General features: G+C 42.8%; 1 protein-coding gene across 10 annotated transcripts in view; it reads left to right on the top strand.

Annotated features, from left to right (window-relative positions):
- Nucleotides 1-24,960, top strand: part of LOC121554692 (adhesion G protein-coupled receptor L3) — a 318,628-nt gene that overhangs the window by 190,302 nt on the left and 103,366 nt on the right. For 8 of the 10 annotated variants that reach the window (XM_045211912.1, XM_041868384.2, XM_041868375.2 and 5 more), the window contains 4 exons: nucleotides 932-1,282; nucleotides 8,214-8,317; nucleotides 17,144-17,329; nucleotides 22,417-22,455. In XM_045211912.1, the coding sequence (XP_045067847.1) occupies nucleotides 932-1,282; nucleotides 8,214-8,317; nucleotides 17,144-17,329; nucleotides 22,417-22,455 (680 nt within the window). The remainder of the gene's footprint in view (nucleotides 1-931; nucleotides 1,283-8,213; nucleotides 8,318-17,143; nucleotides 17,330-22,416; nucleotides 22,456-24,960) is intronic. The other 2 variants (XM_041868385.2, XM_041868370.2) reach the window with 1 other exon arrangement.

Raw genomic sequence — 24,960 nt, 5'->3', positions numbered from 1 at the left:
TCACAGTGGCTAAGGGGCCTAACCTCCATTCTCCAGGGAGCTAGGTTTCTCTATGGTGCTACCTCCTATTATACTGGGTTACACTAAGACAAAAGATAATGGCCACTGTGGCGTTAGAGAATCAACTGTTTTCCCATTATAGAATCCCCCCCCCTTCCACTTTATGTGTGTTTGTGTGTTGCCCTCTGTGTGTGTGTGTGTTGTCTCATTGATTTGCCTGCCCACTCACTATCCTACTGTTTGCTAGAGTGTTATGAGCCCTGCCCGATCTCTCCCCGGCTTCTTTGCGGCTGATCCTAGACCACACATTCATGCTCGTTGCTAAATTAATTTTGGGCCCTTATTATGGGTGTTTATGCGTGTGTGATAGTTAGGGGCGATGGTGTGTGTGTAAGCCCTTTACCCAATACCTTAGGGAAACAAGATCATAAGAGAGAATCTTTAATGTGTATCTGTGGGAAGACAAAGAAAAACAATATCCTATACGTCACCATTGTCTTCCTTCCCACCCAGAATTTCATACAGCTACAATACTGTTATTAACTTCGTACACACACACACAAAATATAGCTGGAAATGGATGCCTGTGTGCGTTTGCCTAGCTGCGGGAGTCTGCCAGCTCTTCTGCAGAAACCGAGCCTGCACATCCAAGCCACACCTGCCAGATCCAATTCATCCAGTTTGAACTATCTCCTCTTAAACTGACAGGGGAAGGGGGGCTATGGAACACCTCTGAGTATTTTTGCAACCAGGCCTGAAATAAATTTGCCTCTTGAGATAAATTAACTGTGACTGAAGAACTAAAGAAATCTCTTTTTTCTCTCTCTTTCTCTATCCCTCTATCCCTATTCCATTTAGAATGCTACATTATTTCTCAGAAAGACAGGGCTTTTTATTTTACGCTTTCTCTCTTTCTTCCCTCCTCTTGCAGAATCGTCTTCATCAGTGATTGTATTTATGGATACCACGACAACTCGGACTACAACTCGACCGACTACGGTTTCCACGACGACCACGTCAACAACCAGCACCACGACGACCACCAGGGTTTCGGCGACGACCCCCGTTGCCCAGCGACCGCGACCCACCTCGACTACCCTGCCGCCGCCATTTCCGCCAGCAGAGGGCAATATCCCAGAGGGCAACACAAAGTCGTCCCCGTCCTCCAAGCTCCCCAACATCAGCATTGAGTACTGTAATCCCATGATCATGTCGGATGTGACCTGGCCCAAGACCAGACAGGGATTGGTGGCCAGGCAACCATGCCCGACTGGAACAATAGGTAATGGGTTTGTTCTACATAAGTCTGTGGTTCCCCTGCGTCTGAAATTGAATATTCACTGGGCCCTGGTAAAAGTATGCCAACCATAGGCCTACACTATGGTAATGTCGTAGTAGCCAAATATAGCAAATCACTCTCTGTGATAAATGTCCTTACCTGTGCAACAAATATGTTGGTTTAAATGTTGTATGTGTAACATATGTTGGTGTGAGTTCAAACAGTGTCTTAAAGCACATGCAATGTATGGAATGTCTGAAGTATCACAAAAATACATTACTGATCACTGCAGGAATCGAACCCACAAGTGCAGTGAAATTGCTTTCTTGCAAGCTCCAAACCCAACAATGCAGTAATCAATGTCAATGTAATACTAAAAATAACATAAGGTAGAACAAAAACACACAAGAAATAATAATATTGAACACAAGAAAATATTGAAATTATACATAATGATGACCATTGACAGCCATGGCCCTCAGACAAACCAGAATTTTCTGCAGGCTCCTGAATTGGCCCCCCTCAGGAATGGAGCTGATCGGAAAAGAACAAGCTTTGCCCTTAAATCGGATCTTTCTCACTGGGGCTGAATTTCTGAATTAAGTCATGTAATTAACTCAAATAATCCATTCAGTTTTCCAACCAAAATCTGTCATTAAACACATTCTGGCGTTGCTTTTCTCAACTCTGTACGGCATATTGAAGTGTGATGTTTGGCACGGCCGAATGTTAATTACAGGTTTGTTGTTTTGTTTGTATGTATTCGCCCCCTCCCCCCTTGACTTAACTCGCTGAGAGAGGAGAAGCTAAAGATAGCAACACATATGGAACCAAGAGGCGGAATCCTCCCCTCCACTTCTTCACTCCCAGGAAACAATTAGCCTAATTAATTAACACTAAACACAGTTGTGTGTGTGCTCTTTAACGAGGGCCAGGCACTTTGTGTTCGTAAGGCACCACTTCACTCGTTTCTTCCTCTCCTCCTTCGCCAACTGGTAGCAATTGTCACAGGCCAAAAGGAATGGATACCAACATATTAAGATCCATAGGAGATCAAGCGCCTCTATTGAGGGAAATGGTTTTGAAGTGAATAGTAATCAGACTGTATACACTATATATACAAAAGTATGTGGACACCCCTTCAAATTAGTGGATTCAGCTATTTCAGCCACACCTGTTTCTGACAGGTGTATAAAATCGAGCACTCAGCCAAGAAATCTCCATAGACAAACATTAGCAGTAGAATGGCCTTACTGAAGAGCTCAGTGACTTTCAACATGGCACCGTCATAGGATGCCACCTTTCCAACAAGTCAGTTTGTGAAATGTCTGCCCTGCTAGAGCATGCCCTGGTCAACTAAGTGCTGTTATTGTGAATTGGAAACATCTAGGAGCCACACAAGCTCACAGAATGGGCCCGCCGAGTGCTGAAGCGCATAGCGCGTAAAAATCGTCTGTCCTCGGTTGCAAACTGCCGCTGGAAGCAACGTCAGCACAAGAACTAAGATCACCATGTGCAATGCCAAGCGTCGGCTGGAGTGGTGTAAAGCTTGCCGCCATTGGACTCTGGAGCAATGGAAACACGTTCTCTAGATGAATGACTCTTCACCATCTGGCAGTCCGACAGACAAATCTGGGTTTGGCGGATGCCAGGAGAATGCTACCTGCCCCAATGCATAGAGCCAACTGTAAAGTTTGGTGGAGGAGTAATAATGGTCTGGGGCTGTTTTTCATGGTTCGGGCTGGGCCCCTTAGTTCCAGTGAAGGGAAATCTTAACGCTACAGCATACAATGACATTCTAGACAATTCTGTGCTTTCAACTTTGTGGCAACAGTTTGGGGAAGGCCCTTTCCTGTTTCAGGATGACAATGCCCTCGTGAACAAAGCGAGGTCCACACAGAACTGCTTTATCGAGATCGGGTTGGAAGAACTTGACTGGCCTCCACAGAGCCCAGACCTCAACCCCATCGAACACCTTTGGAATGAATTGAAACGCCGACTGCGAGCCATGCCTAATCGCCCAACATAGGTGCCCGACCTCACTAGTGCTCTTGTGGCTGAATGGAAGCAAGTCCCCGCAGCAATGTTCCAACATCTAGTGGAAAGCCTTCTCAGAAGAGTGGAGGCAGTTATAGCAGCGAAGGGGGGACCAACACCATATTAATGCCCATGATTTTGCAATGAGATGTTCAACGAGCAAGTGTCCACATACTTTTGGTCATGTAGTGAAACCAAGGAGAGATGGAAGATAAACGTAATTGTTGCCGTTAGAAACAGTATCAATGTATTTTAAGATTTGCGTTGTGAGTGAAAGTGCTGATATAGGGTCATTTTTGCTGTTTAGATCATAATTAATAAGATTGTATGGACATGGGGTACCTGATCCTAGATCAGCACTTAAGACACTTTTTGAATACGAGCCCAGAAATGTTGTGACCAGGGGTGGGGACCGTCTTGTCTCTCGTCGCCTTGTCCTCATTAACTGGCGACACCATCCCAACGATGAGGCCTCTTGTACGGCGCCGGCGTATGGCAAGATGAAGGACACACAACCACCGCCCCTCTGCGCGTCTCTCTTTAAAGCCCGCCACACTTCAGACGACTTTGCCGAAGCAGAGGACGGCTTTGAGTTTCCTCAAATCCCTACCGTCTCTCTCTTACTCTCGCTCCATCAATATCTCTCTCCTTCCCTCTCTCTCTCCATCTTTCTCTTTTTCTCTGTCTCTCTTTCTTTCTCACTCACTCTTTCATTCATTCTCACTCCATCTTTATCGCACCATCTTTTTCCCATATTCCTCTCTCTCATCAAACGTAAGGCAGTCCAAGGAGGACTAGAAGGAAATTATATGTCAGTCAAAAGTTCACATCAGTTAATGTTATCAGTCTGTCTCCTCCTCCCTCTCTCTATCCAATAGACGTGTACCAATCTAAGATCTGCATTTTTCCTTGACAGAGTCATGAAGTTGATAGTTTATAAAAATACACAATTGCATCCTACATTTTGAACCCATTTTCCTCTATCTGTATCCCTTCACCATGTGATGTATCCCTTTACCATGCGATGCATCCCAAATGGCACCCTATTCCCTTTATAGTGTACTACTTTTGACCTGGCCTATAGGATTATTGTTAAAAGTAGTGCACTATGTAAGGAATAGGGTGCCATTTGGAACACTGATATGTACTGTTTTAGGCCGGCTGATAGTGTCATTGATGAGTTGATAAAGACACAATCCCAGTTTATACACAGAGTAAGTATAAGCACTGATGGGGGCGCAGTCCCATTTTTGGCCTGGTTTCAGAGGCCCTGTGTGGCCCAAAAGACAAACACTCACGTCACTCCACATCCCCGTCAGTAGCAGTCATCTCCCTCAGGCACCATTAATTGACCTTTCGAAACGAACTCCAGGATATCTGACTTAATTGGAACACCGTTTGGTGTATTTTTGCATGGAGTTCAACTGTCTCACCCGTTTAACACATGAAGAGGTGCTTCAACTCTTAATTACTAGATACACACACTATCCAGGATACCTCTGTAGGCCCTGAAGTGCTACCACAAAAATAAATGACTTCATTTAACATGTGGAGATGAAACCAGTAGATTATATTCCTTTGTCATATCCCCAATTATATTTATTTGTTGTATCTTATTATTAAAGTGGCATTTTAGAAATATGAAATCTTTATTTCTTTTTTATTTTCTGACAAGCGAGCACTTAGATATGGTCATTTTCACGTTTTCATACATTCATAGAATGTATGGGAATGACGTAGAGTAAGACATTTGAAAATTCTATAGCAATATAGAATGGGAAAGCAGCTGTGCGTTTGGGCAATTAATAGACACTGCAGTAAATAAAACCTAATAAAAACATCTGTCTTGTACAGGACTGGAGTCTATACAGACTGGTGCGCCATAGCCAAACAGAGCTACAGTAGGCCTATATGGAAATAAGCCATTTGCCACTTTGAACTGGACTGTGTGTTTACAGCGTGACTTCAGATCATTAGAAAGCATTCGCCAAAAGCCACAAAATACACCTGAATGGATTTCTGCAAATATGTAAATACCACGGGAGTCCTCTTACATTTGGGAACTTTACAGTTCTATTGATCATGAAACCATCTCTCCCTCAGTTGCCTATGCACATCATCGACAACAAGATGTACAACTAATGTTAGCCAGAGCGAGATGAGCTAAAGTCTAACGAGGGAACAGCAGATAAACCTTCTCAAACTTGTTCAGCTTGTAGTTGGCCATCAAAATTGCACTGATAAACGATAGGGAATAGTATCCTGCTCGCCCTTCTGCAGCTTGCCTGCCAATACGTGCTTGTCCCAGCTCACGTTTTGACAACTGAATGGGAACTTGCCTGCCTGCCCGCGCATTTGACCGATGCCAAATACATTTGATTGACAACTAAGAGATACGCTAACTGTGGATAACAGTCGTTCAAGTTCAGCATAGCTAGCTAGCAAAGTAATTTTTGTAATTTCTTGCTAGCTAACCAAATGACACCTGCATCTCTAGCTGTAGCCACAGAAAAACAATATGGGGGGGGAAAAAGTCGGCCACTCACCCACTCGTCCAATGACAACATCCTCCCGGCAGCTAGCTAGCTAACGTTAGGCTCCGTGTTTTTCTTGCTAAATAAATAGCTACCTAAATAGATAAGCTAGCCTGTTAGCCATGTTATGACTGACTTGTGATCATTGCCCTTGCTAGTTTGATTGTATTGGCATTCCCAGCCTTAGTTACATTAGTCCGTTTCTGTCCGAAATATTGAGTAATTGAAACTGAAACGATGCAACCCAAAGGCTGGAGGAAGCAAACAATGTACCAGGCCAGCTGTGATTTACAACCTGATAGCAATATTTGTTGAACTACCAATATTTTATCAATGAATTATATTAATCATGCATTGAACGGCATCCGTCTATTCTGCCAACAATGCCTTACTCTACGTCAAGCATTTTTTTGTCAAATAGAACCTCCTTTCAAATCGTCTTATAAAGTTGGTTTTGTAGCACAAACTGTGAATTTGATATTTTTGACTGATATTATCATTGTCTGTTTCATATCTGCAAAGTAGCTAAAATGCTGTCAGTTCCACTTTAAGGGGAATTGGTTTTAAGGACATGGTAGTTTGATTCGGAATGAATAGTAGTGACACATTCACACAGACAAACACCAACAGATTGTAAAAGGACGAGGCATGAAGTTAAATACAGTGGCAAGAAAAAGAATGTGAACCCTTTGGAATTACCTGGATTTCTGCATAAATTGGTCAGATCCTCATCTAAGTCACAACAATAGACAATTATATGTTTTCATCTTTATTGAACACACTGTGTAAACATTCACAGTGCAGGGTGGGAAAAGTATGTGAACCCTTGGATTTGTTAACTGGTTAACCCTCCTTTGGCAGCAGTAACCTCAACCAAACGTTTTCTGTAGTTGTGGATCAGACCTGCACAATGTTCAGGAGGAATTTTGGAACATTCCTCTTTACAAAACTGTTTCAGTTCAGCAATATTCTTGGGATGTCTGGTGTGATCCGCTCTCTTGAGATCATGCCACAGCATCACAATTGAGTTGAGGTCAGGACTCTGACTGGGACACTCCAGAAGGCATATTTTCTTCTGTTGAAGCCATTCTGTTGTTGATTTACTTCTGTGTTTTGGGTTGTTGTCCTGTTGCATCACCCAACTTCTGTTTTGATTTGATTTTGTTCAATTGCCGGACAGATAGCCTTACATTCTCCTGCAAAATGCCTTGATAAAGTTGGGAATTCATTTTTCTGTCGATGATAGCAAGCTCTCCAGGCCCTGAGGCAGCAAAGCAACCCCAAACCATGATGCTCCCTCCACCATACTTTACAGTTGGGATGAGGTTTTGATGTTGGTGTGCTGTGGCTTTTTTTCTCCACACATAGTGAAACTTTAGTTCAATCTGTACACAGAATATTTTGCCAGTAGCGCTGTCGAACATCCATGTGCTCTTTTGCGAACTTCAGACATGCAGCAATGTTGTTTTTGGACAGCAGTGGCTTCTTCCGTGGTGTCCTCCCATGAACACCATTCTTGTTTGGTGTTTTACGTATCGTAGACTCGTCAACAGACATGTTAGCATGTTACAGAGATTTCTGAAAGTCTTTAGCTGACACTCTAGGATTGTTCTTAACCTCATTGATCATTCTGCGCTGTGCTCTTGCATTCATCTTTGCAGGAAGGCCACTCCTAGGGTAAGTAGCAACACTGCTGAACTTTCTCCGTTTATAGACAATTTGTCTTACCGTGGACTGATGAACATCAAGTCTTTTAGAGATACTTTTGTAACCCTTTCCAGCTTTATGCAAGTCAACAATTCTTAATCTTAGGTCTTCTGAGATCTCTTTTGTTCGAGGCATGGTTCACATCAGGCAATGCTTCTTGTGAATAGCAAACTCACATTTTGTGAGTGTTTCTTATAGGGCAGGGCAGCTCTAACCAACATCTCCAATCTCGTCTCATTGATTGGACTCCAGGTTAGCTGGCTCCTGACTCCAATTAGCTTTTGGAGAAGTCATTAGCCTAGGGGTTTGCATACTTTTTCCAACCTACACTGTGAATGTTTAAATGATGTATTCAAGAAAAATACAATAATTAGTGTGATATTAGTTTAAGCACACTGTGTTTGTCTATTCTTGTGACTTAGATGAAAGTCAGATCAAATTTTATGACCAATTTATGCAGAAATCCAGGTAATTCCAAAGGGTTCACATACTTTTTCTTGCCACTGTGTAACAAGGCTGTTGCAAGAATAAAGTTGTTTCGAAGCACGCGTCTCGCCGTTGGTAGCATTGCATTGATTTCCAGTGATAGCTTTGAGGTATGAATCCCTGTGTTTTGCTCTATTGCCTCTAACTCTGAGTGTTGTTTTCTTCCACAGGCGTTGCCATGTATTTGTGTATGGGGCCCGAAGGATACTGGGACCCTCAAGGGCCCAACCTTAGCAACTGTACGTCACCATGGGTCAATGTAATCACCCAGAAGGTAAGGGGCCCCAAGGGGATCAACTCATAGATACACACACACACACACACACACACACACACACACACACACACACACACACACACAATTCACGCTTGGCAATTCACACTTGTTCACTTTGCATCAATGGAAACCCCTTAGACCAAGTGGATACTACGCCCATCCTCCCATCCTCTAGGACCACTGTGCTCCACAGGTATTCTTTGTCTCTGCTCAGAAGAATGTAATTGGTCAATTAATGTCAAATCTTCCATTCGCTCCAGGTAAAGAGGAATAGCAGTAGACACTACAAACCTAAGAACCACAGTTGAAAGCAGCGGTCTTAGAGTACTTTCCTACCTACTGCATTGAGTTCACAATGGTGGCCAATACACCCACTACACAATTATGGCCCACAATTCTGCCATTTTCTTTAGCCCCAGAGGGGGTCTATCTCATTCCCCTTCTGTGTTTAAATCTATAATGGAATCTCAGATATAGAAGAGATGATTATTGGGACTACAGCAGTAGTAGTACTAGTAGCAGCTTTCTCCCTGTTTATGAATTGCATCAGATGTCAAAATGCACTCGCTGAAACTCGCAGGAGCCTGAAGCATGCCGGCAATAACACTTATGATCCACTCCAGACTGGCAAAAGCCCATTAACCAAATGGCACTTTGTGGTTATGGATGGAGAACGGGTGGTTAAATTTTTTTGTGGGGGAGAGGTAGAGAGAGTGAGGTAGAGAGATCAGGTGCATTTTTTTTGCAACGTTTAGCTTTTTCGAGTGCAATAAAAGACGACCGTGGGCTGATGTTTTGGTTATTAACTACAGCTCAGTACCATTCTGCTTCAATCGATATGTAGACGATTCCACTCCTCTATCCTATCCTTTACTATAATGTCACTATTTCCTGACTGAAATGCATAGTCAGTTAGGATGTATACTATAACAATCTCACAAGCGAAGCAGCACAAAACTTGCCACAGTCGTACCCTTTGTGGGAGTGACTATTGGAATATGTATACATTTTTAACAAAGTGTTATTCATCTTTATTACGCAAATTAGGCATGAGCGATGTGCCTGTCATCCCTCGTTGTCAAGGTGGCGACGGGGAATTTAAATGAAGATCAACCTGTCAGGCATCCCAGAATTCCGTCTGGCGCTTGTCCCTGGTTCTTCTCATTAACAGGAAGACGCAGTGAGAGAGACGAGAGAAAGGGTGAGTGAGTGAAATAGTGAGAGGCTGGAAGAGAGATGGAGAAAGCGAGGGAGAGAGAGCGAGGGAGAGAGAGAGAGAGACCGTGATTGAGAGCGAGAGAGACATTGACAGACCTAACTTTTTCTTACTGTGGCCGTAGCTCTTCTCATTTGGAGAAAGAGGGTAACCGAGAGGGAGAGAGTGAGTGCTTCTCTACTCTCAACTCACTGTCCACACAGGATCAGGGTTCTCAAAGAAAGGCCAATTAAGCCGGTGTAATTGGTTCTGCTAATAAACACAGAGGCAATGATTGCAAGCGATGGGCATGTAAATCATGTGAGGCCCTGTGCCTCGGACACCGCAGTCTCCCCCTAATGCGTCTATTTATAATGCGTGGGAGGGCGCCAGGGCGACGGCCTCATCTCGCTACGTCCAAACTTTGTTTGCGTCCCAAATGGCACCCTATTCCTTTCATAGTACACAACTTTTAACCAGAGCCCTACAAGCCTTGGTCATAGGGTGCCATTTGGGACGCAGTTCCAGACTTTGAATCCAGCAGCGGTTCTGTATAAAATATCAGAGGAAAGAAGTGGATCGAACGAGAACCCAGCAGACTATAAACAGATGTCTGACTTCCACTGATGCCTTGGGCAGGGTTAGACTCCTAAACATAGCCCAAATGCTATGTCTCTTGGTATTCACTGAACCCCAGGCTAATCAAATCTGCACAAAGCTATTAGCATTCCAAAAAGGGAGGACATTAGTAAGAATAGCGGCATGAATACAAATCATACAAATAATCATACAAATATGCCTTCGGTACTGTAGAAGTGCTCCAAAACAGATCCAACCTCACCTCTTCAATGTCCCTGTCGAATTGAATATATCCAGAGGTTTTATTTCTGAGAGCTGTGTTTAGCATTCTAACACTGACCCTGGGATCAGTCTAAATAAATGTTTTTGAAAGGTAGTCCAATCATCTGCATGTGAAAACATGACCCATTTCATTAATAGAATAGGTGCTTTTTCAAGGCCCTATTCAATTGAATGGCAGGGTAGTAGAAACAAAGAAAGCTACACACAAGTCCGTTTTTTCTTCATAATCCAATTCAAGATAAATGAAAGCCTAGAAACACATTGCACTATGAAATGAGACTCCTTTACATCATTAGGCCTCTCTGCTTGGCAGAGTTCTGCATTGTAATTTAAAAGCCAAGAGACAAGAAACTCCCAAAGTACAAAGCGGTTGTTAGTTTGTGGGCAAATGGAGACTCTTCATTAGCAAATTAACAGACTCATCCGTGGCTTAAGAATATTTAATTGTTTCCCCCGGAAAATAAAAATAGGTACACTCTCCAACAAAGTGGCGTACACTTAGGCTGTACAACACTTAGTGTACACCCTAAGGGTTCGTGGTTGTGCTTTGAAAATATTAGTTTTCTTCCTCCAAGTCTAAAGATGGAGCTGCTACCCACAATACAACGAGAGAGAGAGGCATGAGGGATAGAAGCCTGAGAGAGAGAGAGGGGCTTGAGAGAGAGGCATGAGAGAGAGAGAGAGGCATGAGAGAGAGAGAGGCATGAGAGAGGCATGAGAGAGAGAGAGGGGCATGAGAGAGAGAGAGAGGCATGAGAGAGAGAGAGAGGGCATGAGAGAGAGAGAGAGAGAGAGGCATGATCGAGAGAGAGGCATGATCGAGAGAGAGGCATGATCGAGAGAGAGGCATGATCGAGAGAGAGGGGCATGTGAGAGAGAGAGGGGCATGTGAGAGAGAGAGGGGCATGTGAGAGAGAGAGGGGCATGTGAGAGAGAGAGAGAGAGAGAGAGAGAGAGAGATTTGACAAATTAGCCTCCTTGGCTAATCTAAAGAAACATAAGATAAAACTAAAAAGAATAGATCATGACAAATGGTTTGATAATGATTGCAAAAATCTAAGAAGGTCATTGAGAAATATATCTAATCAAAAACACAGAGACCCAGACAACAAAAACATACGCCTTCAATATGGGGAAACACTGAAGCAAAACAAACACACCCTAAGAACAAAAAAGGAACAGCACATTAGAAATCAGCTGGATGTGATTGAGGAATCCATAGAATCAAACCACTTCTGGGAGAATTGGAATAAATAAAACAAACCTCATCATGAGGAATTGGCTATCCAAAATGGGGATATGTGGAGAAATCACTTTGCAAACCTCTACAGCAATATAACAAAGAGCCCAGAACAAAAAGATATACAAGAAAAATTACAAATCCTTGAATCAGCAGTCAAGGACTATCAGAATCCTGTGGATGCCCCAATTACATAAGAATAATTATTGGAAAAACGATGCACTCTCCAACCCAAAAAGGCCTGTAGTGCTCATGGTATTTTAAATGAAATGATCAAATATACAGACCACAAATTCAAATTGGCTATACTCAAACTCTTCAACATTATCCCCACTGCAAGTATTTTCCCCGATATTTGCAACCAAGGATTGATCACACCAATCTATAAAAATGGAGACAAATTTGACCCAAATAATTACAGAGGAATTTGCGTTAACAGCAACTTGGGGAAAATTATCTGCAGTATCATAAATAGCAGACTACATCATTTCCTTGATGAACACAGCGTCCTGAGCAGAAGCCAAATTGGATTTAAAAACAATTATCATACAACAGACCACATTTACACCCTCCACACTCTAATTGACAAACAAGTAAACCAAAACAAAGGCAAAATCTACTCGTGTTTTGTTGACTTCAAGAAAGCATTTGATTCAATTTTGCACAAAGGACTTTTTTATAAACTAATAGAAAGTGGTATTGGAGGGAAAACATATGATGTTATTAAATCAATGTACACTAAAAACAAATGTGCGGTTAAAATCGGCAACAAGCAAACTGACTTCTTCTCTCAGGGATGTGGAGTGAAACAGGGCTGCCCAATAAGTCCAACACTATTTAACATCTACATTAATGAATTGGCAAAAACATTAGAAGAATCGGCAGCACCTGGTCTCACCCTATACAACACTGAAATCAAGTGTCTGCTGTACGCAGATGACCTGGTGCTACTGTCTCCCACTAAGGAGGGGTTACAGCAGCATCTAGATCATCTGCACAGATTCTTTCAGACCTGGGCCCTGACCGTTAATCTAAAAAAAACGAATATAATGATATTCCAAAAAAGGTCAGGAAATCAGGATGACAAAAATAAATTATATTTGGACACAGTTCTATTAGAACACACCACAAACTACACGTATCTAGGACTGAATATCAGCAACACAGGTAGCTTTCACATGGCTGTGAATGAGCTGAGAGACAAAGCAAGAACAGAATTCTATGCCATTAAAAGGAACATTAAAATCGAAATTCCAATTAGAATCTGGCTCAAAGTGTTCCAATCAGTTATAGAACCAATTGCTCTATATGGCAGCGAAGTATGGGGTCCGCTCTCTAATAATGAATTTACCAAATGGAACAAACATCCAATCGAAATACTGCATGCAGAGTATTGCAAGACTGTATTGCAAGTGCAAAGAAAAACTCAAAATAACGCGTATAGAGCAGAATTTATCCAAAACCCCCTTGTTATTCGAATAGAAAAAAGAGCCATCAAATTTTACAACCATCTAAAAACAAGTGACCCCAAAACATTCCATCACACAGCTCAACTATGTCAAGAGATTAAACAAGTTCCCTCAGCCAGCTGGTTCTGAGGCTCAGTTCACTAACCCAAACCAACCCCATAGAGCCTCAAGACATCACTCAGGAAATCTGGCCCAACCAAATCATCACAAAGCAAAAATAAAAATATATCACCTATTGGAAAGACACCACAAACAATCAAAGTAAACTTCAATGCTATTTAGCTCTAAACAGACAGTACTATTAAAACCTACCCTAACCAGAAACCGTGGATAGATGGCAGCATTCACGCAAATCTGAAAGCGCGAACCACCGCATTCAACCATGGCAAGGTGACTGGGAATATGGCAGAATACAAACAGTGTAGCTACTCACTCCGCAAGGCAATTAAACTGGCAAAACATCAGTATAGAGACAAAGTGGAGTCGCAATTCAACGGCTCAGACACAAGACGTATGTGGCAGGGTCTACAGACAATCATGGACTACAAAAGGAAAACCAGCCACGTCGCCGACACCGACGTCTCGCTTCCAGACAAGCTAAACACCTTCTTCGCCCGCTTTGAGGATAACACAGTGCCACTGACGAGGCCCACTACCAAGGACTGTGGCCTCTCCTTCTCCATGGCCAACGTGATTAAGACATTTAAGCATGTTAACCCCCGCAAGGCTGCTGGCCCAGACGGCATTCCTAGCCGCGTCCTCAGAGCATGCGCAGACCAGCTGGCTGGTATGTTTATGGACATATTCAATCTCTCCCTTTCCCAGTCTGCTGTTCCCACATGCTTCAAGATGGCCACCATTGTTCCTGTACCCAAGAAAGCAAAGGTAACTGAACTAAATGACTATCGCCCTGTAGCACTCACCTCTGTCATCTTGAAGTGCTTTGAGAGACTAGTCAAGGATCATATCACCTCTACCTACCTGTCACCCTAGACCCACTTCAATTTGCTTACCGCCCCAATAGATCCACAGACGATGCAATCGCCATTACACTGCTCACTGCCCTATCCCATCTGGACAAGAGGAATACCTATGTAAGAATGCTGTTCATTGACTATAGCTCAGCATTCAACACCATAGTATCCTCCAAGCTCATCATTAAGCTCGAGGCCCTGGGTCTGAACCCCGCCCTGTGCAACTGGGTCCTGGACTTCCTGACGGGCCGCCCCCAGGTGGTGAAGGTAGGAAACAACATCTCCACCGCTGATCCTCAACACTGGGGCCCCACAAGGGTGCGTGCTCAGCCCCCTCCTGTACTCCCTGTTCACCCATGACTGCGTGGCCAAGCACGCCTCCAACTCAATCATCAAGTTTGCAGACGACAAAACAGTAGTAGGCTTGATTACCAACAATGACAAGACCGCCTACAGGGAGGAGGTGAGGGCTCTGGGAGTGTGGTGCCAGGAAAGTAACCTCTCACTCAACATCAACAAAACAAAGGAGATGGATGTGGACTTCAGGAAACAGCAGAGGGTTCACCCCCCTATCCACATCAACAGGACCGCAGTGGAGAAGGTGGAAAGCTTCAAGTTCCTTGGCGTACACATCACTGACAAACTGAAATGGTTCACCCACGCAGACAGTGTGGTGAAGAAGGCGCAACAGAGCCTCTTCAACCTCAGGAGGCTGAAGAAATTCGGCTTAGCACCTAAAACCCTCACAAACATTTACAGATGCACAATTGAGAGCATTCTGTCGGGCTGTATCACCGCCTGGTATGGCAACTGCACCGCCCACAACCGCAGGGCTCTCCAGAGGGTGGTGTGGTCTGCCGAACGCATTACCGGGGGCAAACTACCCGCCCTCCAAGACAGATACAGCACCCGATGTCACAGGAAGGCCAAAAAGATCATCAAGGACATCAACCACCCGAGCCACTGCCTGTTCACCCCGCTATCATCCAGAAGGCGAGGTCAGTACAGTTGCATCAAAACTGGGACCGAGAGAATGAAAAACAGCTTCTATCTCAAGGCCATCAGACTGTTAAATAGCCATCACTAGCACATTAGAGGCTGCTGCTGCCTATTGAAATCACTGGCCACTTTAAGAAATGGAACACTAGTCACTTTAATAATGTTTACATATCTTGCACTACTCATCTCATATGTATATACTGCATTCTATTCTATAATATTCTACTGTATCTTAGTCCATGCCGCTCTGTCATTGCTTGTCCATATATGTATATATTCTTAAATCCCATTTCTTACTAGTTGTGTGTGTATTGGGTATATGTTGTAAAATTGTTAGATATTACTTGTTAGATATTACTGCACTGTCGGCGCTAGAAGCACAAGCATTTCGCTACACCCGCTATAACATCTGCTAAACACGTGTATGTGACAAATACATTTTGATTTGATTTGATTTGACATGGTGGCAGACTATCTTACCACTGTGACCGATAGAAAACTGAGGAAAACACTGACTAGGTACAGACTCAGTGAGCGCAGTCTGGCTATAGAGACCGGTCGTCACAGGCAAACCTGGCTGCCCAGAGAGGACAGGCTGTGCTCACTCTGCTCCAGGGGAGAGGTAGAGACAGAGCTGCATTTCCTATTACACTGTGACAAATACTCAGACCTAAGAGAATCTTTCTTTCCCAAAATTATCATTCAGTACAAAGAATTTGAAACTATAAAATCTGATGAAAAATATATAATATTTATTGGGTGAAAAGCCAAAATGTGCGGTTTTGGCAGCCAAATATGTGTCCTCCTGCCACAACCTGGGGGATAGCCAGTGAAAGTGCAATGTAATGTCAATAATATTTCCCGTTTTGTTTTGGCTTTCATACCATGTAATTTGGCTTCTCAGTCATGTTGAGACTGGTCTACTACTATTGCTTTAATGTATTGTTATTCTCATTAATATTGTTGTAGTTGCTGTAACTGGTGATCCCATTTCCACTACTACTACTATTATTGCTGTTGGTCCCACCATATATGTTATATGTATACTTTGACAATGTAAATGAGAGAGAGAGAGAGAGAGAGAGAGAGAGAGAGAGAGAGAGAGAGAGAGAGAGAGAGAGAGAGAGAGAGAGAGAGAGAGAGAGAGAGAGAGAGAGAGAGAGAGAGTTGTGAAAAAAAGGAAGCAAACAAAACATATTTCATGCCTTAAGACCGCCAGAGTGAAATAGACTGGAATGATCGTTGCAGTTTTTTTTCCCCCCAGAAGACCTCGCCAAAGCACAGTCATGGCAATCACAGAAGCGCACAACACGTCTGACAAAATTAATTTCAAACAGGCGTAATCCTCCGTGTGTGACGTTCTCCCCCTATAGCTAGCAGCCTTTAGTTTCACGCTGCTGATAGACTATCAGGGGAGAAGTCTCTCGATAGTTGACTACATAATTGCTTCCTGATACTATATTGGCCCGGTGAGCATTCAATTGAAAATGTTCTCACCTATTAAATTCCAGGCAATAGTGGTTTAATCAGAAAATCTGCACACGCTAAACAACATTATTTTCTATCAGTTTGTATAATGCCATTTGTCATGTTTGAAATGTGTATGTTGAAAATAATTAGTTCAAGGCAGAGTATGTGTTTGGATAAAGGGAGACGGATGATTGTATGATTTTTTTGAATTTTTTTTCTGATGTAATAGTGTATGACTGGAATTGATTTGATCCTAGCTACTTTAAGTAGAATGAAAGAGAGTCATTCAGTAACATTGGGTGAGATATTGAATACTCATATTAATGAACCAATCATATAACACACCGGACCATTTCTTTCCCTTGAGGACCCCATTATTAGCCAAATATTGATAATTCTGTGCAAAACCCCCAATTTAGACCAGCCCACTGGGCTCAAGTTTGACCAGCCCATCTGGTATTTGCCCTATCTGCCCTATGGCCAGTCCATTTCTGGTTACACTATAGCCACATAGCATGATAGTCAGTGGTTAATTGCATACGATGTGTGTGTCAATGAGTATGTCTGTATGCAATCACGCATGGTTAATTTATGTGTATGTTGTTGTTTTGCCAGCTCAAAGCCGGAGAGACTGCAGCCATCATTGCCAGGGAGCTGTCAGAGCAAACCAAGATTAACCTTCAGGCGGGGGACATCACCTACACAGTCAAGGCCATGGGTCAGCTTGTGGACCTACTTGACGTGCAGCTTAGGAACCTCACCCCTGGAGGCAAAGATAGCGCAGCCCGCAGCCTCAACAAGGTACGTGTCTGGGAAAAGCAATGACTGTGTGTTAATACTCATTACTGATTTGCTCTCCTCGTCTCCTTCCTTTGGTGACTAGTGATCTTGAGAGGAGAGAGCAACATAACCAGTGGGTTTTCCAACCTTTTGCCTTGGTTATCCAGATTGTTCAGATCAGTGGTCACCAAGGACACAGGATGAAGAAAGGAGGATATATACGAGAATGTTTTCATAGGCGAAGAATTAACTGACTTCATTCAACTTTTTCAGCCTGTAGTTAGCATGTGTTTCCTTCCTCCTCTGAAACTTGATTTTCTCACCAGCCTGACAAGGCCTTAATACCAGGCAAACCTGAACAGTAGTCAATGTTTTAATGATCTGCGCTCTGGCCCCAGCACTGTCATACCAAATGATATCCTGCATTATTTCTCACATCTAGCGGTCTGCTGCCGCTCAAGGAAAATTATCAACAACCAGCCAACACAGGGGGGATATTTTGAAGCCTCACCTTGTAGGCTGTAGTGCTTTATAACACCAAAGTCGGTTGTGGTGATGGCTAATTATACCAGCTGTGTGGATAGGATTATTCCAAAGTAGGTAGATTTTTAAAGAGGTTGTACAGATATGCCAGGCACGTCTGAAGTGACGCTCATGCTGCGCTTGTTTCCTTCTAGACAGAGGAAATGTATTAAATATTGCTGTTTCCTAGACCCAGGAGTTCAGGAGATTTTTGGAGCCTCAAACTAATGCAATTATTCCCAAATTCACAGTTGGGTACACCTAGGGGCACTCGGGCAAGGTGAGCTAAAATAATACATTAATGTCTGCTGAAGCAACCAACGGAAAAGCAAACATTGGTAAAATTCAAAATGTCAGCCGTTAATTTGTCTGAGCAGCTTCACTTGTAGCGGAACACGAACAACTGTTTCCCAAAAGCTTTTCTTCACCGACTTTATTTTATTGCCGCATGCAGCCAGATGTCCCCATTTGAGATTTTAGTATTGTTCCCTCCATTGGAGAGCAGGAGGATGATAGCCAACGGGCTGAGGAGAAAAACCTGACGTCTTGCACTTGTGATCAGTTCATCTATGGCTTTTACGAGGTAGCCATCTTGAAAATAAAAAGTTATGAACAGGTCAAATTCAAATAATGTTTAGAGGATAGTAACCTTTTTATTTGTTGTTATAACATTGTCCTGAAACTGAATATATTTAAAACAAACAATAGCCTAGACTTACATCTTCTCTTACCTAGTACATCAAGGAACTGACAAATCTCCCCTAGCGCTCTCTCTATACTATTCAAGGTTGTCCTGTCTGCTCTGTCCTCCATCCTTAGCCCCTTTTAATCCCGGGTGACAGCCCCTAGCGCTGGTGCTCCCTCTCTCCTTCCCTTTCTCTCGCTTGCGCGTGTATTTACCTCTGAGTTCAATCATTTTGACACAATCTGCTAAGAGCTACCGGAATTAAAGATTCCTTTGATAGCAAGCGCAATGCCTCTCCGCCGTCAGACAAAGAGACGATTGAGTTGGCAAACGCCAAGATCCGTGCCACTTTCATGATCACAGGGCCATGTGAATTGCGCTAAAATGACCACTTCCAGGAAAGTGGGCTGACTGTAATGCTAGAGTTCTCCTTAATAAGGAAGATGGCACTCATTGCAGACAATCAGGAGTACATTAGCATTCCCTCAAAGCTACGCGCTAATGCTAGGCTAGGCTAACAGATTAAGCCTCTGTTTACAGTGGGGGAAAAAAGTATTTAGTCAGCCACCAATTGTGCAAGTTCTCCCACTTAAAAAGATGAGAGAGGCCTGTAATTTTCATCATAGGTACACGTCAACTATGACAGACAAATTGAGATTTTTTTTCTCCAGAAAATCACATTGTAGGATTTTTCATGAATTTATTTGCAAATTATGGTGGAAAATAAGTATTTGGTCACCTACAAACAAGCAAGATTTCTGGCTCTCACAGACCTCTAACTTCTTCTTTAAGAGGCTCCTCTGTCCTCCACTCGTTACCTGTATTAATGGCACCTGTTTGAACTTGTTATCAGTATAAAAGACACCTGTCCACAACCTCAAACAGTCACACTCCAAACTCCACTATGGCCAAGACCAAAGAGCTGTCAAAGGACACCAGAAACAACATTGTAGACCTGCACCAGGCTGGGAAGACTGAATCTGCAATAGGTAAGCAGCTTGGTTTGAAGAAATCAACTGTGGGAGCAATTATTAGGAAATGGAAGACATACAAGACCACTGATAATCTCCCCTCGATCTGGGGCTCCACGCAAGATCTCACCCCGTGGGGTCAAAATGATCACAAGAACGGTGAGCAAAAATCCCAGAACCACACGGGGGGACCTAGTGAATGACCCGCAGAGAGCTGGGACCAAAGTAACAAAGCCTACCATCAGTAACACACTACGCCGCCAGGGACTCAAATCCTGCAGTGCCAGACGTGTCCCCCTGCTTAAGCCAGTACATGTCCAGGCCCGTCTGAAGTTTGCTAGAGTGCATTTGGATGATCCAGAATGTCAGGTGTTGCTGTAGATTGGTGTGGTGTGGAATCAGGCGCAGGACGCAGAAGTTAAGTCCAACAAATACTTTTAGTAGAGCACACAAAAATACAATCCAAACAGCCCGGAGGCGAGAAAAGCGCACACAGGCGTAAACAAACGAGCGCACAAAACATGTGCGAAAATCCTCTCCTAAAATAAACAAGGAGGAAAGCTACAAATAGCGCACCGAAACGGGTAGCGCAACAACACGACAACGGGAACAATTACACACAACACCTAAACTCACAACAAGGAACTAAATAGGGTGCTTAATGAGACATAACACAAAACAGGTGTGACAAACAGACAAAACCAATCAAACATGAAACATAGAACGGTGGCAGCTAGTACTCCGGAGACGACGACCGCCGAAACCTGCCCGAACAAGGAGGAGGGGCCGCCTCGGCCGAAACCGTGACACAGAAGAGGATTGGGAGAATGTCATATGGTCAGATGAAACCAAAATATAACTTTTTGGTAAAAACTCAACTCGTCGTGTTTGGAGGACAAAGAATGCTGAGTTGCATCCAAAGAACACCATACCTACTGTGAAGCATGGGGGTGGAAACATCATGCTTTGGGGCTGTTTTTCTGCAAAGGGACCAGGTCGACTGATCCGTGTAAAGGAAAGAATGAATGGGGCCATGTATCGTGAGATTTTGAGTGAAAACCTCCTTCCATCAGCAAGGGCATTGAAGATGAAATGTGGCTGGGTCTTTCAGCATGACAATGATCCCAAACACACCGCCCGGGCAACGAAGGAGTGGCTTCGTAAGAAGCATTTCAAGGTCCTGGAGTGGCCTAGCCAGTCTCCAGATCTCAACCCCATAGAAAATCTTTGGAGGGAGTTGAAAGTCTGTGTTGCCCAGCGACAGCCCCAAAACATCACTGCTCTAGAGGAGATCTGCATGGAGGAATGGGCCAAAATACCAGCAACAGTGTGTGAAAACCTTGTGAAGACTTACAGAAAACGTTTGACCTGTGTCATTGCCAACAAAGGGTATATAACAAAGTATTGAGAAACTTTTGTTATTGACCAAATACTTATTTTCCACCATAATTTGCAAATAAATTCATTAAAAATCCTACAATGTGATTTTCTGGATTTTTTTTTCTCATTTTGTCTGTCATAGTTGACGTGTACCTATGATGAAAATTACAGGCCTCTCTCATCTTTTTAAGTGGGAGGACTTGCACAATTGGTGGCTGACTAAATACTTTTTTCCACCACTGTATATATTCTGTTCCCAGCCCAATGTTACATGCTAGGATAGGCTAACAGAATAGGTCTCTGTTTATATCTAGTCTGCTCCTACTCCAGGCAACTAGCTAACTTCCTTTATTTCAGATTGCATAATTCCTATTGGGAACACATGAGCAGTTATGTAGCCTAGCCAGCTGTTAGTTCTCCAGTGCTACTTCGAAATCTCGACCTACTGGATTGACCCGCTAACATCAGTCTCAGGTATGCTACATTTCAGGTTTAGCCCTATTCCTGCAAGGTTTTCAGGTGAAATAGTTCCTATTTAGTTCCTTTCTCTCCACTTACCCGCAGGAACAAGCGATAACCTTGAAACTCCAACTTGAAAGCAGAACTATGTCTCAGCCCCAATCCCCAATTGGACTTTGTGTCTCGTTTCAGCGCTAATTAAGACTATGATTCTTTGTGATGTTTTCTATGAGAGGGAATAATTAATGTACATTCCGTTTTTCACACAGTTTATATAAAATGAGAAAGTCTTAATTATCCGAAGTCGAGAGGTGACATTTTGTTCAGCGTTTTTGACACAACTGTACTAGTTGTTCAGGCTCTGGTCTTGTCCCATCTTGATTATTGTCCGGTAATATGGTCAAGTGCAGCAAAGAAGACCTAGCAAAGCTGCAGCTGGCTCAAAACAGAGCAGCATACCCTTAACTGCACATACTGTACAAAACTAACATCAACAACATACATGCCAGTATTTCCTGGTTGAGGGTTGACTAGAGATTAACTGCTTCTCTGCTAGTTTTTATGAGGTATTACTGTAATAAAATTCCAGATTGTCTGCATGATCAAATAACATTAAGCTCAAACACCCATACACTGTACATACCACACAAGACATGCCACCAGGGGTCTCTTCACAGTCCCCAAGTTTAAAACGAATTCATGGCAACACACAGTATCATACAGAGCCATGATCGCATGGAACTACATTCCATCTTCAATTACTCAAGCAAACAGCAAAATTACCTTATTTGTTTTTGTTGTATTGTTTGTATTATTATTATATTTATTTGTTGTATTGTTTATGTCGTTGTATTTTAAATTTGTGTGACTGTCCTTGTCTATGTGTATCTGTGTTTTGTTACTTTTTTTTGTGGACCCCAGGAAGAGTAGCTACTGCCTCTGCAAAAGCTAATGAGGATCCAAATAAACAAATCAAATAAACAAATAAAAATGATATATTTATTTTCTCTCCATCCACACTTTAAACCATGCTAATGGAACTTGTCTGTGTCTAACTTTTGCTAACTGTTACATTCTTTGGTGGTTTGCAGCTGCAGAAAAGAGAGCGCTCATGTAGGATTTACGTGCAGGTATTTTGACTCTTGTCTTTCACCCAGCATCCTCCTACCCAACCCATCCACCATTTTTCTGTTTTGGTGTAAGCATGATTGTGACTTGTTGCCCCACCATGTCATGCTTTCTGCTAATGATATTCCTGGCTGTGGAGGCATTTGTTGCTCAATGTTGGGTCTGCCAAGTTAACTTTGACATCGTAAAATGTTAGATAAAAATGTGGAGCCATTTATAACACATAGTTAGGCTATGTTTTAGTGTGGATGCAACTATTGCTAGTTACCATTTTGATCCATGGGTCAAATTTTTGTGTCCTCACTTTGTCTTACCCACATCCTGATGTCCTAATTCTAACGACAACCCCCAACCTTGCAACCAATTCACCACTCCTTCCCAGCATGCTTTGCTGTTAATGCTGTTTGTATACCCCTGTGTTGGTGTTGTGATGGCTTTTGAAACAACACTCCAAAGAAGAAACTATATATATACACTACCGTTCAAAAGTTTGGGGTCACTTAGAAATGTACTTGTTTTCGAAAGAAAAGCAATTTTTTTGTCCATTAAAATAACATCAAATTGATCAGAAATACAGCGTAGACATTGTTAATGTTGTAAATGGCTACTGTAGCTGGAAACTGCTGATTTTTAATGGAATATCTACATAGGCGTACAGAGGCCCATTATCAGCAACCATCAGTCCTGTGTTCCAATGGCACGTTGTGTTTGCTAATCCAAGTTTGAGATATGGCTTTTTCTTTGCAACTTATTTGTTTCAGGCCATTTTGAGCCTGTAATTGAACCCACAATTGCTGATGCTCCAGATACTCAACGAGTCTTAAGAAGGCCAGTTGTATTGATTCTTTAATCAGCACAACAGTTTTCAGCTGTGCTAACATAATTGCAAAAGGGTTTTCTAATGATCAGTTAGCCTTTTAAAATGATAAACTTGGATTAGCAAACACAACGTGCCATTGGAACACAGGACTGATGGTTGCTGATAATGGGCCTCTGTACGCCTATGTAGATATTCCATTAAATATCAGCCGTTTCCAGCTACAATAGCCATTTACAACATTAACAATGTCTACACTGTATTTCTGATCAATTTGATGTTATTTTAATGGACAAAAAAATTGCTTTTCTAAGTGACCCCAAACTTTTGAATGGTAGTGTATGTAATGCATACTATGTGATAAGAACATTGGTTGGTCATGGTTGGATAGGTTATGATCTGGATATGCAAGTTAAACACGATATCAGGTTTTTGCTTGAAGGAAATGTCAAGCATGGTTTCTCTGCTGGAGATACCAATAAGACATCTACACACACATTTTTTTTAAGGCTCTTAGAAGATATAAAGATTAACCGTCTATAATCATCTATAGTCATCTACTGCAATATACTTGCTCACAACACCAGAGATGTACTCACACTACCACAATCACATTTTTATGTAATGATAGCATATACTCACAGCTGTGAAATTACTGTTACATTGTAATAACCTTCACTGGTTATGCAGTCGCTCAAAGCTACCATCAAGTTAGTTCACTCTTAAGAGTTTCCATAGGACATCCAGGCATTTAAATCCGCCGCCGACTTCCACGGTCAAGAGCTAAAAGTGATCTCATTAAACCGGAGTCAAAACCCACCCTCCACCAGAACTCCCCTGACAGGCAAGACTCATAGGGGGGAGGGGGGTGTTATGACTCTTCCTGATGCATTATGCATGTGTCCCCCAATTTGTAGGGCCTCCGCAGCTATTTCTTGAGCTCCAGTGTGGAGTTGATATCCCGGCTTGTCAGTAAAATTACACAAAAATGGGTTCTGCCTTGAAAAGAGCAGCCAGATGAGTTGACATGCATGCACACTTCCCACCGCAGATGGTTCCTATAGCTTACAGATGCTATATGTATCTGTGGTAGTATCACATCTGTCAGGCGACATGCATTGGTTGTTTCAAATCCTCTGAGGTGTGCCTGAAGTCACTTCAATATATAATGGCGGTTTGATTGTGCATTTTCCAGCGGATGAAATGTGTGTGCCTTTGCGTGACACAGCGTATGTATAAGTGTGTGTGTGTGTGTACGCATTTGTATCAGTTGGCATTTGCTTATTGTTTTATATGCACTGACTAAGAAATCAATTCTTTATAGATGAAACTGTGGGTCAGTGTGTGTACACATGTTCATGTGCACACTAGTATCTACATGTTTGTGTGTGTGCATTTACATGCGCATGTGTGTATGTGCACAACTGTTGAACCGTGCACTGGCGGAGACACGATACCTTCCATGAGCCTGACCGTGTCAAACAAAAGGGGAAGGAATCTCGCTCGATGAACTGGAATAATGGAACAACATCTGCCAGTCTTCAGTAAACACATACGTTGATTGTGCGGCGCTATGGCTTTGAGGGACTTGATTAAGAAAATTGGGCAGTGTTTTCTCCAACCAGGCCCCTGGTGGTCGTCATAAGGGGTATAGTGAAGGCATACAAAACAAACCAAGGTAGATGCCTCT

Source organism: Coregonus clupeaformis, chromosome 39, assembly GCF_020615455.1.
Source record: "Coregonus clupeaformis isolate EN_2021a chromosome 39, ASM2061545v1, whole genome shotgun sequence".
NCBI lineage: Eukaryota > Metazoa > Chordata > Actinopteri > Salmoniformes > Salmonidae > Coregonus > Coregonus clupeaformis.
This window is presented reverse-complemented; position numbering and strand designations above follow the sequence as displayed.